This window comes from Thunnus thynnus, chromosome 14, assembly GCF_963924715.1.
Source record: "Thunnus thynnus chromosome 14, fThuThy2.1, whole genome shotgun sequence".
Taxonomy (NCBI): domain Eukaryota; kingdom Metazoa; phylum Chordata; class Actinopteri; order Scombriformes; family Scombridae; genus Thunnus; species Thunnus thynnus.
This window is the reverse complement of record NC_089530.1, coordinates 20,398,307-20,414,827: the sequence shown is the minus strand read 5'-3', so window position 1 is coordinate 20,414,827 and position 16,521 is coordinate 20,398,307. Positions and strand designations below refer to the sequence as shown.

The window sequence follows — 16,521 nt, the reverse complement described above, 5'->3', positions numbered from 1 at the left end:
TTCCATTTCGAGTGTGGCATATTTCAGTCTTCTCATCCCAGTGTGGTTCAACATGATCATCTTGAGTATTCTGCATTTGGTTGAGCCGTAGTTAGTTAGTTATTGTGTCATGCATATACAAGAGCCCAGCCCACATGTACTTACAAGACATCAAATACAGCTGCAATGGTGAAACATTTGTCAAATATAGACAAGAACAAAACTTCTTATGTTACATTGCAAACAAAGAACTTTGTCTTCTGTAACGAGTGCTACACATAAAATCAGCGACACAAAAGGTTCCCTCCCTGAAACACAGCTTAATTTTCTTATAATTTAATTTCATTCATTCAGAAAAATCAGAAATTAAGGGCATTTTACTAACCAGTGTAGCCCTTAAATCATCATATAATGAGCAATAAAAGATAGAATGGACTTTGGTCTTCAGTCTCATCTGAATCACATAGCAATCAGAGTCTTTTCTCTTAATGGAGAACAGTAAACCTGCCTGTTTCTATAGCTAATGGTAATGTACCTGAACATAATTGTGCACACAGTGACCTTTGACATTTGGATAAATCCTGCTTCATTAAGGCTCCACACTGTAGTTGTTTTTCATCAGACAATATGTTCTTAATTTAATCAACAGCCTATCTTTCTTTGTACATCAGCGAATATTACACTGTAATCTGTTTTGAAAGATAAAAAGAAAATTGATTATACGAAATAACTACATTTGACAGATGTTTGATAGGCTTTGCAAAGACTCAAAATCCTGTTTTGTTTGCCAACCTTAAACACATTCACACCTGCCAACTGCCAGGGGAACCGCCGTCTTACGGGACTGCCGTTAGTGAATAAGATTGGAGTGGATAATTGACACAGGAAGGAAGCCAGTGGAGAGGTGGGAGGATAGAGACAGGACAGGAAGATGGAAGTACTTAGAGAAGTTAACAGAGGAAAGTGACTGTGTTAGCATTGACGGGGAAGTAATGATATTAACTTGATGCATCAGCAACGCATGTTGAATTCGTTGGAGGCTACACATGTGCTAAAGAGACAATAAGGACAGTGGAGAGTATGGCTATGATGGCACAGAAGAAGACCTGAATCAAAGAGGTCTGCAGGTGTACTGGCCCAGTACTCCTCTGTCATGTGTATGTCCTGTAGATGCTAAGTGTATTTCTATATAGGACTAATTAACACAGATCCAAAGGGAGTAATTACAAGAGGATCTTGATTGTATCTTTCATTAGACACTTCACCACATCTCTGAAACTCCATGCTGCCAGTTTATTGCAGGCCTTTTTTTAAAAAAAAAAAATTACATCTCCAAGATCTTCACAGGTTGATTAGATTCAAAATTTTGGACCCTCTCCAAAATATGTCTGTGGAAAACCTACCTGAACCCGACGCGCATCACTTTTAAAAAAAAATTAGAGCCAATTCACAAGGGACACAAAGAAAGTTACACCTGACCCAAACAGACTCAAACAGACAGTTTGGAGTTTGACATGCAGAGTAGAAAAGGCCTGGTCTAACATGGTGATGATAGAGATGTTTTAACCATTGATGTTTGAGTTGGATGATAAATGGGTTGGATGCACTATAGGTTCCATGTCAGCTTGTGTGTGTGTGTGTGTGTGTGTGTGTGTGTGTGTGGGACCTTATTTTATCATATATTTTTATTTATTTTATCATGTTTTATGTTCAAGTCTTTGTGTGTTCTGGCTGCAGCACAAATTTCCCCTTAGGGACAATAAAGTTTAAGCTGAGGTTGAAAAGAGTTTTTGTTTTTTTTCATTTGTCCCCAGGCACACAGTGCCTAAAAAAAGCACATTTTCCCCTGTGATGACTATGCTGCACCATGTGATCATGGATCCACTTGGGTATCACACATACTGGCACCCGAGAATCGCAGCAATGACTAAAGATAATTTGGACATGACTTCCTTTTTTAAGCTCAAGCACAAAGGACCCTGATGATGTCATCAGGGTAATCTTTTAGTAAGCTCCAGAGTTGAAAAGGACATTATACAACCATTTTCACAGGCTTAGTAGTTCTCCCCATTACGAGTAAACTGACCGTCACGTGTAAAATCTGTGGAGTTCATCTCCTTTTATTTTGTTCATGTTATTCAACATATCACTATTGTCTGTATTCAATTCTTGTATAATGTTAATTTCAGTACAGTGAAATTAACATTATACATTAAACAATAGAAACAATACTTCTATTTGTTTCTTCAATTTAGAAAATGCATTTCAAGAATCCAACATTCAATAGTTACTTTCCATGCACTCAGTATCCCTTGTATTTACTGTATTCACTTTAATGATATTCACCTGATGACCAGAAATCTGTGTGTATGTATGAAAGAGACAGACACACAAGTAAAGAAAAGAAAAGTCAAAGATAAAGACAACACTGGTGGCACTTTTTGATTGTAGACTTATCTGTTCTTTGGGAAGTTCACAATGGTCACAATCTCACTATTGACCCGTTTGGCTACTGCTAGCTGAAAGCTCCCTCTGGATTTAGCTTAGATCAATCCAATGCTTTTAAATCTGTACAAGAATACACCATCCAAAGCGGAGATCTTTGGGAATATAGTCAAAGTCAAGAGGACACCTCTTCCAGTATGTTAAATTTGTACGTCAAGGTGACACTTTTCAGGAACCAGGTTGTGTTTGTCCTGACACTAAATAACAGAGATCAACTGAGGGAGCCTGACCTTTTCATTGACTGGAACAGCAAAAGGAAAGACATGAGAGGTGGAGGAGGAGAAGGCCCAGAAGAAAGGAAGGGAGTCATCAAATATTAAGTAGTAGCCTCAGCAGAACAAGGGGGTAATAATTGTTTAAGTGCTACTTCTCAGAGCCTTTCTCCCCTCCCCTTGATTTATTTATTAAACTCAGTTTCTGCCAGGGTAGAGTCTCATAATATAGTCATAGCCAAAGTACAGGGAGTCCGTGTGTACGAGTGCTAAAAATGATTTTCTGCATTCATGACTGTTCAGTGATTGATTGTCCGGAAAATAAACGAGCACTTTGAGTATAAGCTATAACTTACGATGATGTACAGCTGCACACCTCTCTTGCATGCATAGATTCAAACTGGTTTAGGTGTATGAAGTTACACTCATATATTTTGCATGTCTGACCTTTTTGCAAGTGTAGGACTGGACTTCTTTTCACCAGGACCATGAATCAGACCACAAACTGTCATAACAGTCAAGTGTGACTCAGCGAGGAACGGGCTCTGTTATTCAAGCAAACCAGTCTCAGCTGAGAGGAGCTGAAATGGTCTCAGTACACAATCAGTGCAATCTCACCAGAACACTTGAACTTCATTTTATGCAAGTAGTAGTTGTCCAAGTAGTTTGCATCATTGTATTAAATAAATGTTAAATTGCATTTGATTGTTGGGATTGTTAATAAATTCTACTAAATTCTACTAAAGACCATTCAAGTATGCAGAGCATCAATGTATATGTGGGGGATTCCCTGTAATAGTCACATTTTTGCTATATTAAGTATGAATATTAAAGCCCCTAAAAACGTATTTTCTCAATCAGTTTCGTACTACAAGTGATGGTATCCTATATGAACAAACCCTTTTCTGCCAAAGTTAGAATAGTTTAGGTTATTTTAGGTTATTTCACGTGAGTGATTTCTGTTTTCTGTTCTCTCTCTGCTCTTCTCAGTGGTTTGAGCTGAGAGTATGAGGAGGCTTAACAGGAAAATGACAGTTGGTGGTTGTTTGGTCACTCCCAGTCAAAACACAACAACACAGTCCTAATGAAGCAGATTAACTGAGTTTCTGAGTGTTAAACTCTTTAAAGATTTTAACTTTAAGAGAAATGCTTAAAGATCCCCTCCAGACTTGTTTTAAGATGTATATAAAGTACTCTACTTTGAAAAAATGATTCGTGTTTAATATAGTTTTTATATTGTTCATTACAAAAAAGTTTAACTGCTGTGAACACAAGATGTCTCCTACTTCATTGCAAAGTCAGTTCTCAGTGTATAGGCCCTGGAGGTTTCAAGTTTCCACAGCTCGCGAGTGTAGGATGTAACATGTGAACACTGGACCCCAGTTGGCTCCAAACTCGTTGTGATGTCACAAACAATGATTGTATGTACACGCCTTATACTTGGTTTTCGGTAAACACAGAGGAACTTTCCCCTGGGAACAAGAAGAAAAACATTTTTAAGTGGAGTGGAGGGGGGCTTTAAAATTTGATTTTTCAGGGGCTTTAAAGTGAATTTCCATCCAAAACTAGCTCTGCTCTCACTAGGTCTGACTTTTTTCATGCTTTTTCAATGTAGCCGCCAGATATAAATCACTGACTGACATTTACAATTCACCTGCGTTGGCTTGAAATTGCTCTGAGAATAAATTGCAATGCTTGTGGCTAAAACTGTTTCTTAATAGTGTGTGCTTAAGTTCCTGCAAATGCTTCCACTAAATACAGTGAAAGTAAGCCTGTATACAATACCTGAATCCAACCATTATCCAATAATTCCTCCTTTCATACATGACTTTGTTCTTTGTCCCCTTTGTCAAATCCTTATACTTCCCTAATAATGGGGTAGTGACCTTATAATATTAAGTGTACACTTGGTTTGCAATGATACAGTAGTGGTTACTGTCATTTCTCTTCCTCTTCCCATCTGCCAGCCAGTTTTGTCTGAAACCTGATCTCCTGTTTGTTGTATTCTGCTTGGCACAACCCATAAGCCGCCATCATTGCTAAAATGTTGCCTGTATGAATCAATAGTTGACATCCTGCCAGACAGGCGGCCAGAGAGCTTGAGAGAAAGCGAGCTCGAGAGAGGCAGAGAGTGAGCGAGACAGACAGAGACAGAGAGAGAGAGAGAGAGAGAGAGAGAGAGAGAGAGAGAGAGAGAGAGGGATAGAAAAAGCTGGAGAAAAGATTGATATTGAAGTGTGGGGTCTTAATAACCACAGAATAAAGGCCACAGTTGCAGGAAAATGCAATAGAACAGAACATTACAGACACTATGTTTCATAAAGAAAACACAAGCCATGGCTGTGTGTGAGAAGTGATGGGAGGCTGTGAGTGCGCAGCGGAGAGTAAACAAACAGCAGCCAGCATTTATTTCCACCCCTTCATACTCAAACTATATAAGGCCATATCTGAACGGATTTACTGGAGAGTCGCTGTCAATTGCAAAAACAGCTGTCCTGAGCACGTCAGTCTTGTTTGCTCAATTGTGTCGTGTGGCTTTTAGTCAGGACATTATTACTCTTATGGAGACTCAACATGGTTTGTTTAAAAGCACATGGCCACTGATTGATGATGGCTGCTTTGGCTAACGTCCAGCTATAGCTCTTACCGACACACTGAGGTCTGTTTTCTTGTGAGTGTGGCTCAAGAGGTCTGGGGTAGCACCTCATGCTGGCCTTAAGTTGTTCAATGAATCATTATAATAACATGAAGACATTTCTCTTTTAAAAAACATGTGAGTTTGACGGAAAGATCAACCTGTCAAACGAGTAAATCCATCTGTCACACTGGAAATATGCTGTTTTAGCAGGGCAGATCTCATGAAATGAATGATATATCTTATAAAGAATGTTGCAAACTTCAACCTGACACAGCATTTGAAGCATAAATAAAGTTAAGATTAACCTTACATAGCCTTTTTTATTTGTCCAGAGTGTATATAGTTCCAACTGCAATGCACAGTTGTAAATAACATCAAATGACCTTATGCAAATTTGCACATTCAGTCTTATCTTACATTGTTTCCTAAACACACATAGACACAAAATATGACACATACGTCCAACAGAAGGCAGAGGTAATACACTTCATGCTCACTGCAGACAAACACACATCACATATGCATGGCTGAGCACTCACAGATGCTGCTTTGCCTTGCAAAACGCAGTTTCACCGATTCACAACAGCGACAATTTGTTGTGCACCCATTCAGTGCCCAGCCCATATCTCAACAAGGTCAACATGGACAAACACACACACACACGCAAAGGAGCATGGATAAAAGTGGAATTATTTCTGTAAAGCCTACCTGAGACAACAACTGAGAAAAAAATCAACCAGAGTAAAAACAATGTCTCGACTACCCAAAAATTCTGGCTTTTTAAAATTAATTAACACATGAAAACAGGATTTTTTTTTCTATCAAACACTATGATATGATACCACAATGTTAGCAAACAGTAATTAAACTATATTAGATAACATGGGCCCGATATAGCCTGCCTGTCTCTTCTAGCTGACTGTGACACCAACCAATACACTGACGTATCATTGTCATTTAGTCTAATACACAAGATGGCTACCAGCCAAACCCACATGGAATTATTGGTCTGAATAAGAAGAGCTGCACTATACGTTCCCAGAACTGTTGACAATAACTGCCATTAGATGTGGCTTTGTCTCAGTCATAGAAGAAACTCTAATGCTATAATGCAACCTTGGGCAGACTTACAAAACCAATATCTGCTTTTAAAGTTAAGCACACAATCATCAATTCTTCATAAGCATTGCCAAAGAATCTTTTAATAAAAGTGTTATGAGCAAAACATACCAGAAGCCTGGTTAATGTAGTCTACCTTAATGTTACAGAGTGTTCTCCCTGCAGCATTAGCATCTTATAAATATTGCACGCAGCGTAGTTGTTTGTTCCTTGATATAATGCATGACAGTGTGTAGTCTCAGTCTCATTGATAAATGCTGCATACTTAATTTAGATCATGACACGAGGCTCCGGCTCTGTGTTTCTCAGACAGATACAGTGACAGCCACTCAGCCAAATGATCTGACAACAATGGTTCAGACGCTCACACAAATTAACTCAGTCAAAGGCATCGATACTGAGTCATGTGCACATTTAAATGGATTATGACTCCTACAGTATTTCCTTTGATCTGATTTATTTAACTGAGAGATCTGTACAGAGTCAACTTAAAATGAAACACTGACTCTGTAAGCAGTGAGGTTCATAACTCAGTCAAGATTAAGAGGCAATACGGGCTGAAGATTTACAGCTTCACCGGTTAACAGGTGACATCTAAAGCTACATATAAGGAATGTAAGACAGAGCAAGTGGTGGAAAGAATCTCTTCCTGAGTCTACCATGCCTTTCAGTTACATTATTATGCCTTTCAGTTCACTATTGTTCAGACACTGAACAATAGTGAAAGAAAAACACAGAAGAAGAAGAAGAAGAAGAAGAAGAAGAAGGAAGCACAGCAAATTATAACAGAGAGAAAACTCACCGTCATGTTCCATGACTTGACCCAGGGAATATTATCAGCAGTGTGAGTTGATCGTTGCCTCTTCCCGACACACCACCTCTCTGCCTCCCCCCACTCTCCCCCCTTCTCTTTCTCTCACTGTCTCCCTACTTCTCCCTTTCTCTCTCTCACTATCTACTTCCCTCATTCATTGCTTTGCCCTCCCTCCCTCTGTCTCGCTCTACTCTCTGCTACTCAGTTGCCCCTCCCTCCCTCCATCCTGCCTCCCCTCACTCCAATAAAGAGCATTAAAAGTTAATGTTTGTTTCCATCTCAGTTCCTCATTCTCCCTCCCAATCTTTGTCTCGTTCAGCATTTATCTCCATCTCCCTGCCTGTCAAGTTTTTCCTCCGTCCTCTGACTACAGAGTCTGGCTCCAGTCTCATTCTTTTTTTTTTTTTTACTCTCCCTCCTGTGTTGAGGTCCCACTGTGACGCAAGACATGAGGAGAGGAGAGGATGCAGATAAGGAGTTAGCGTTAAGGATGAAATGGGAAAAATGGGAGGGTGACGCATCATATAAGCAGAACATGCGTTGCGTGTTTAGTGTGTTTGCTTTTCCCTGTCACCTTTTTCTTCATCTAAATTTTTATTGCAGTCGGTTATCTGCAGCACGTGTAAAGCACAGTACTGAAAAGGTAGACAGCAGACACACCGGTTGTATGAAAAGACAGAAGTCAAGATTCTGTCCATCTAATTAATTATTTAAATGTGATAGCTGTCTGTCTGCACAGGTGATCAGCATTACATGATACTAATTTTTAAGATCATTTAACTTTATTTTAATTTAATTTCAACAAGAACTCCAAATAATAATTATTTTTTCACTATTGAGTCATCTGTCAGTTATATTTTTCATTAATCATTAAGTCTATATAATGTCAGAAAAAAGAACCCAAGGACATGTCTGTGAATTTCTTGTTCTGTCTGGATCCAAAACAAAAAAATTTTGTATTTACAGTGATACAAAAACACACAAAAGCACCAAAATCCTCACTGGAAACGGAGAATATTGCCATTTTTGCTTAAAAAATTATTTAAATATTGAATCAATCATCAAAATTTTTGGTATTTAATTGTTGCTGATCGACTATTCATTTCAGCTCTAACCTTAATTTATCCTTTTTCATACCAGAATAGAAATATATGAGTTTTACAAATAGTCTCAAATCAGACATGAAGACTCACAGTTAAAATTGAATTTTTACAATAATGCATCATTCATTTTCTTTTATTAAATGCAAACTGCTGAATGGAAAGCAGACTCGAAGACAGCGGCGCCACAGGGACTGCACATGATAGAAACAATGCAGATATTAAACCCACAGATCATAAACATAACAACAATAATGCTCACAACGCCAAATAAATCAATACACACAAACTCTGAGACAGATACACACCAAAGGAGAGGAAGAAAAATACAAACAGAGAGAAAAAAAGAGCACTAAAAGAGGCAGGCAGATGGCTATTTCCTCTTTTTTTTTTGCTGTCACACACACACTTCAGGTCCCTCAAGTGTTGTGAAGAGCCACTCAACACAGTGAATTTGTTGTAAGTTGTTGTCAGTAAGTTTGATGCTGGCTGGTGTCGTAGCTCGCTGTGTAGCACCAGGTAAATCACAATTGGTATTGCGTGTCCCCTTCAAAAAACTCTACATACACACACACACACACACACACACACACACATTGCTTTATCTATGTATGTGTATCAAGCCCAGATTGTTGATTCTTAATTTCCTGTTCTTTATAAAACATAGTCTCTGCTGATAATAAAGTTACCACCTACATAAACCACATAAACGAAGCACGACATTATAAAACACACTGATGGACTGAAACTGAGAGGAGCGTGTGTATGTGTGTGTGTGTGTGTGTGAGTGTGTGTGTAAGCCAATGTAAACTGGACTAAGAAGAGACATAATGATCATACGACCATTAGGTTATTGACCATATAAGAGCAGCTAGTATTAAGCCATACAGTATAGTGCTCTTTTCCTCTCTGGTCAATTTATTTTACTGCACTGTAGAACTGTCCTAATGTGTAAAAATCTTAAATCTTAAATCTAATCTTGATATTATTTTCACTAGTGTCTCTTTGGTCTATTGGCGTTAACCCTTCAAAGTGTTTTTTAAATTTCCATTACGCGCACACGTTATGTAAACACCATTAGAGGCTGTACAGCATCATGTTAACATCCTGTTAATTTGCTGTTGAGGCATTTTGACAGATTTTAATAGAGTTAAAGGCTTAGTTAGTAACTTAGACACTGAGTTACTGATAGACAGATGAAAGAGGAGATAAATGGAGAAAAGTGAGACTTTGACTTTTGATGCTGTCCAATGAAATGGCACACAACAGCCAAGAAGAAAAACAACTGGGTCATCGACTCCAGCAACACCCACCCACACAAAACAGCAAACAAAAGAAACAAGACAACTAAGTAGATGAAAAACATGAAGGCGTCGCTACCTCAAGAGGTCAATTGGTATTTGAAAATACAGTCTAACCCTCTTGTGTCACCGTAAATGTGAGAACAACGGGCAGAGATGATAACATTCAGCAGTGAGAGTGTGATTGTAACAGAAAGGAGGAAGAGAAAGTCAGTTTTCAAAAGGTATTTAAATATATGTGGTCAGAAGGACTGAAGGGCGTCTAGACATAATGTTTGTGTATCAACAAGACAACACATAACACAGCTGTGTGTCATCAAGCATCAGCTTAATTATTGCATTACAACCACCTGTTGTTTGCCTACCTGTATAATCATGCAGTGTAGTGAATTTAAAAAGCAGCAGAGTCTTTAATGAATGCCAAATGTTAATAATTATGTAAAACATGTGAGATAATTATTGAAGATGTGATTATCTAGCTGCCAGAAACGTAGCTCTAGGAAAGTCAGTCCATCACTTTAGTCCAGACTGAAATAACTCAACAACTATTAGACGGATTGCTGTGAAATTTAGTACAGATATTCAGTTTTCTTCTAGCGCCACCATGAGGTTCACACTTGTAGTTTTGAGTGAAATGTCTTGACAATGTTTGGATGAACTGTCATGAAATGGTGCCAACATTCATGCCCCCCTTCGGAGAAATTATAAGCTAATAACTTTGGTGATCCCTTAAAGTCCCCCTCCACTCAAAAATATGCTTATCTTCTTGTTCCTACAGTTGGAGATTCTGGGTTTTTTAATGAGGGAGCATGAGGAGATGCCATTTTAATGATTTTAAAGTGGTAATTATACTTTTTTTAAAATGGAAAAACCATATCAGACACACATTATTGTTCCCAGCAGAGTATTTCTATATGTCTTAAAAACATTACTCTTACAACTATATACTATATACGCTTATAACTTTTCATCTAGTGTCATCATACTTTGGTTTAAAACTAGTGACATCAGCCCGATCTGTACTTTGCTTTTAGTGCTCATTAGCAAATGTTAGCATACTAAGAGGGTGAACATGGTAAACATAATACCTGCTTAACATCAGCATGTTACAATAGCAATATCAGTGTGAGCATTTTAGCATGCTGACATTAGCATTAAGCTCAAAGCACAGCTGTGCCTAAGTTCAGTCTGACAGAGCTGCTAGCATGGCTGTAGACTTGTTTTGATACACGGTGGAATCTGTGACTTTATTTTTCACTGAATGTACATTAATTTTAAGATTTCAAGAAGACTCTGACTTGTAGGTGACAAACTAAAGCATATTCATTCTCTCTAGCTTTTACAAACTGAACAATCTGCAAATCATATGACAACATATTGTATGTAAACTTTACCTATGACAACTTTAATTCACGATATCGCTATGAAGCAACAGACGAAGGTGGTGATAATATGTGAACAGTTCAGACTAGAACACACTCATAGATAGGGCCCCTTTAAATACGGAAGAAAACCTTAACCATAACCCTTGGGTATGTCCGTGACTGATACAGTAGCTATAACAGTAGCCAAGGATAGACAGTGTGTGGGCGGCGAAGGCAGAAGTGCAGCTCTCTGCATTACAGTACATTTTAACAAGTAGTTATTGCAGACTAAAAGGGTATGTAATCAATGTTATTTCGAGCAGAGTACCCGCAAGGAGCAGAGCATATCAGCAAGCTGACACTCCTCTCTTGTCCTGTTCTTTTCTTCAGCCTTTCCATCTGTCCTCTCCTCCTCCTTAATCATCCTGTCCTTGCATCCCTTTTCGCCTCCTCTATTTGCTGTTTTCACAATTTTCCCTTGTCCTCTTAAAACTGTCTCCTTTATTTACTACATTTTCACTCTCCTCTGTTTGTCCCTTTGTCTCAATATATCTCTTCTTGCTTCTTGAACGTCTTGTCTCTATTTTTCACCTCCTCTCCTTTTCACCATTTTCTGATAATTTATCTCTTCTCCTCCCCTTTCCTCCCCTCTCCTCTCCTCCCCTCTCTGCATCTTTTCTCTGCCTCTGTAATTACAAAAGTGATACAGCACCCATCTGGAGGACAGCAGGCTATTTGCAATGGACATCTCAGCCTACACATGATCCTAAATAGATTGTTTTATATATATACAAATGCATGTGTGAGCACACAAGTTCACAGGTGGACACACATGTAAGATGTATTTCCACATTGATAGTCATAGAAAATAGCAATTAAAATGTATACTTACTAACATGTTACATGTTTGGTGATGATTCAACATCATTTTTAGAATATTAACAATAATGCTCTTGTCTCTGATGTTTAAGAAGTTTCAGTATCTTGCAGTTGACTAAAACGAGCTTGTTTTTGTCAACTGTGGACTTCAAATCAAGTATCTTCTAAGTTTTTTTCAGGAGAGGAAATATCCTTCTTTACACAATCTTGTCTCAAAATTGTTGACATTTCTGTGATATTTATTGTACCTTACCACACAGTTTGGCAAGAATAGGCTTCAAAACAGGCACTGCTTTTAAAATCAAGCGAAGCACTTGTATTTTATTAATAGCAGAAAGTGCGGATAACTGCTGACACATGTGGGCTTATTAGTTGCACTGGCTTTTCAAAAGATCAAAGTTCCATCTGTGAATTGTCCTTCATAACCCTAAAAAAAGGATGAAGAGGACATAAGGAATGACTAAATGAATGAAGTGGGGATGCATTGTTCTGAGAGTTCACTGTCACCTAAACTGACCTACTTTATAATTGTTTGTGCTTTCTGTTGAATCGCACATTATAAAGTCAGTGGGCCTCGGTTTCTTTTTAGTCTTGTGTTTTCTTTGGAGAAAAAGATTTCACTTTTGTGATATCACGCACAGGGGTATTTTCTTTAAGCGAGAGAAGTTTCTCATCAGCAGAGTCAATACACTCCTTTAAGTTTACAAAAGAGTGCTGCAATTCATATGTTTTTCAGAGAGACATGTTGTTTGTGTCATTTAGATAATTAAAAATTGTATCTAAATTTCAGATACTGTACACTCAGACATGTATCATGAACCCAGTCCATATTTGAAACTACTCTGTAGGATGGATGTGAAAAAAGTAACGTAACCATATGTGTAAGGGGCCATTTTTATGCACATTGTTTTTCAGGAACCCTGTAAAAAAGATGGATTGGCTCCCTCTGTTGTTTAATTTACAAACTGTGCTGGTTGAGTAAAACCTGTGGTGAATTTTAGTGAATTTAGTTGGACCATGAAATGTAAAATACTACAAAATGTATGATTAAAAACTGACATAAAAAAACAGATTGTGTGAGAATTGTATATGAACATTGATATACAGTATCTAACAATATTTGTAGAGTACATTTTCAGATAGAGACATAACTAAAGCCAACTTAACCGTTAAAACCATTAAGATTTTCAAAATCCGAGACATAAACAACTTTAGACATCTAATTTCCTAACTGCTCTACTCCATGATCATTTCCTGTAATTACAACTCTACTATAAACACAGAACACTTCCTGTGGCAACTTAAGACAAGCAAGATAACTGCGATTTATCATATGTATTAGTGTTTGTACCACTGTAATATTCAAAGAAATGACTCAGACTCATAGCCCTTGTGAAAAAGCAGTATATAAATACATATCATGCATGCAGTGCATTATATGTCAGAGTAGGCAGGTGGTGGGAACCGGACAGAGTGCACCCCTGCAGACTGAGCTCGAGGCTAAAGTGTTGAAGATGGGTGATAGGAAGTGGTTCTAACCACCGATTCAACATATGAGCCTGTAAGACTGCAACAGCCAAATGCGTCAGGCAGCAAACTGTCACACTGACATTTAGATGAGATACTGAGGGTGCATTATCGGTTAACACTGTGGCTGATGTCTTACAATACTTGTGAAGAGTTTTCATCCTTTTCTCTTGGACTCCATGTTTTATTGTTTTACAATTTTGAATAAAAGTGGATGGAATCAGGCATTTTTGGAGCTGATCAATATAAAAATACAATGAGAACTATTATACACATGAATAGAGTACAAATATACAGTAAAACACTGAGTTTCTGCCAGAATATTGACCAACCAGCAGTTGGATGTACCACATGTAACTAGTGTATTAACCTTACAATCACTTGTCACACCTTAATTACACACAGGTGATTTCTATTCAAGTTATTATGTGACTTCTGAAAGCAACTGGGTGAAGTAGTAATGATAGGAGAAACTCTTTAAAAACAAATCATTATTGTGTTGTATGGTACTTTTATGGCCACTGTGAATACAAAATAGAGAAGAAAGTAAGGAAGAAACGTGTTGAGCTTTTCCTTATTTGAGGTGTTGGAGAGACAACCAGAGAGAAGAAGAGAGGGTGAAAGTTTTTTCTCTGTTCAGTGAAGTGTAGGAAGGCAGGAAGCAGCCGCTGCACTATTAGTCATTTGGAGATGCGGTCTACCAAGGAACGCTTAAATTAGCACTTGCAACACCAAAAGTAAAGAGAGCCTTAGTACTTTATGTTAGAGGTTGATGAAAAAAGAAGTTTTCTACTTACATCCTGAGCTCAATTATAACAAATGACTTAAATTAAATGAATGAACTACCAGCATATAGTCTAAAACATGTTTCCATTATGAGTGCTTTATGTTGGCCTATACATATATACATATATATATATATACCTATATATATATATACAGATTTTGTGTGTGTTTTGCAGTACCTGAGCGGGCTCCCCGGAGCCTGAACAGCACTCTGGAGCGAAAGCCGGAGGTGTCACTATGAGAGCGGAGCCTGGGAAGAGGCCACAGCTGAGGAAAATACTTCAGCTCCGGGTGTGTATCCTCGTCCTCTTCCATGGTCGCCTCTTCTGTCAGCCTGCAGGCGAGGGGTGTCAGAGAGATACACAGTACACTGACAAGAAGACCAGAAACCTCACATGAACAGTAGCAGCAACAGCAGCCAGCCCACTCCTCCTCCTCCCCCTCTTCTGCTCTACTTGCTCAAAGTTTTCTTTTACAGCAGGCAGACCGTGTGTGTTTGTCTGCGTGTCTGTGTGTCTGTGTGTGTGTGTGTGTGTGCGTGTGTGTGTTCCTGTGTTAGTTAACGCCCAACAGCCTCTGAAATTATAACGACTGCCTTTAAATGTGACCTGATTACTGAGAAAAGTATGGTGAAAGTTTTTGCTTGCCACATGCAAAACCAATGCTTCCCAACAAAGATAGAATTCACTATAAAATAAAATCAATAGCTACAGAATTATTTCGGTGTTTTGACACTAATTGGTGATTATACAAATGAACAAAACAAGGTGTGTTTGCTTGGAGGGAGAGTTCCTGAATTACCAAACGTTACGCAATGACTAATGTTAGTGTAACATCATGGGAAATAAGTCAGTGCTTAGTGGCTGCAGCTTTTAAACGCTAGATGTCGCTAAATCACCACTATGATGCTGTTATTTCCCTTCCCACAGCTAGACACACCTAGAGGTTATAAAAAATAAAGAGCTCCCACTATGATCTCTTTTTCTGGGAACCAGAAAGTGAAAATGTTTAGCGGTTAACTTTTAAAAGGTTTGCATGGAGCAAGTCACAATAAGAAGAAATTACTTTTGAAATGTTCAATCAGGCTAAAAAGCCTGATACAAACTAAATACTAGATTTATTTGTCATGTAGCTTCACACCACACTAATGTACCATACATTTTGGCAGTTATCATCTTACTGTATATCATGCAGGCAGGAGGGTGCTACTCCTAGTACTGATTTTAATGTGGTTGCGTAGATTGTGTTAGCTGGACAAGTCGCCACAATGTGAAAAACATATTAAAAATCCATAGAAATATCTCAAAATACTACTTCTATGTGCTCAGTTTACTCATATTTGTGCTAAAATCTGGGTAATGCATATTGTTTGGTTTGTGCACCTCACATATCAGGCAAAACTTTTTTTTAACATGCTAACTTTGGCTAAAAATACTAGCATCAAGATGTCCAGGGAAACTCATCAGCACAGTCCACTACAGCTGCAATTATATGTTGATTAATTGATATTGGATAGACAGAAAAATAATTCTCTACTATTTTGATAATTGATTAATAATTCTGAGTCCGTTTTGTTTGTTGTCCAAATTCTCTGATTCCAGCTTCTCAGATGTGAATATGTTATGGTTTCTTTAGTCTTTTATAATAAGAAACTGAATATCTTTGGGTTGTAGACTGTTGGTCAGGACAAAACAAGACATTTGAGCCTACAGGGGTTTATTTCTACACCAACAGATGTTTAGTGAAGTATTACTTTAGTTGCATGAAATAGTGGCTCCTAAGTAAAAATTAATTATCTGAGAAAAACTAACTAACCATATTAATGTAAAGAACATAGTGTTTTTACAATTCATTGGCAGTGGTGGAAGAAGTACTCAGATCCTTTACTTAAGTAAAAGTGCCAATACAGCAATGTAAAAATACTCCATTACAAGTAAAAGTCCTGCATGAAAAATCCAACTTAAGTAAAAAGTACATCAGTATTAGCTCTGATACACAAATCTGTTTTCAGTTTTTGGACTTTTTCTCTAATTTTTGATTTGTGGTGAAATATTGGATAATTTGAACAGTTATTAAATGAAACCATGTGAGAAGTTTGAATGGAAAAAAAATTGGTGGAGCTGTTAACAACTCATAGAAATCTTAAATGTGACCCGACTACACACTGCTTTTTGTAAGACATCAAAAGCCAAAAAGGTTGGAAACCACTTGTTTCATCTTTCACAATGTTTTGTATTTTAAAAGCTTGTTATATTATCCATTGTGTCAAATCTTCATCTTAAAAGTAACTAAAGCTG

At 37.9% G+C, this 16,521-nt stretch overlaps 1 protein-coding gene across 2 annotated transcripts in view; it reads right to left on the bottom strand.

The window, feature by feature from the left end:
• The window catches only part of phactr2 (phosphatase and actin regulator 2), a 50,873-nt gene extending 36,195 nt beyond the window's left edge, over positions 1-14,678 (bottom strand). The window contains exon 1 of one of the 2 annotated variants that reach the window (XM_067610478.1): positions 14,404-14,678. In XM_067610478.1, the coding sequence (XP_067466579.1) occupies positions 14,404-14,539 (136 nt within the window). In that variant the 5' untranslated portion in view covers positions 14,540-14,678. Of the gene's footprint in view, positions 1-7,255; positions 7,392-14,403 lie in introns of those variants that run through there. The other variant, XM_067610480.1, reaches the window with a different exon arrangement.
• Positions 14,679-16,521: the final 1,843 nt, after the last annotated feature.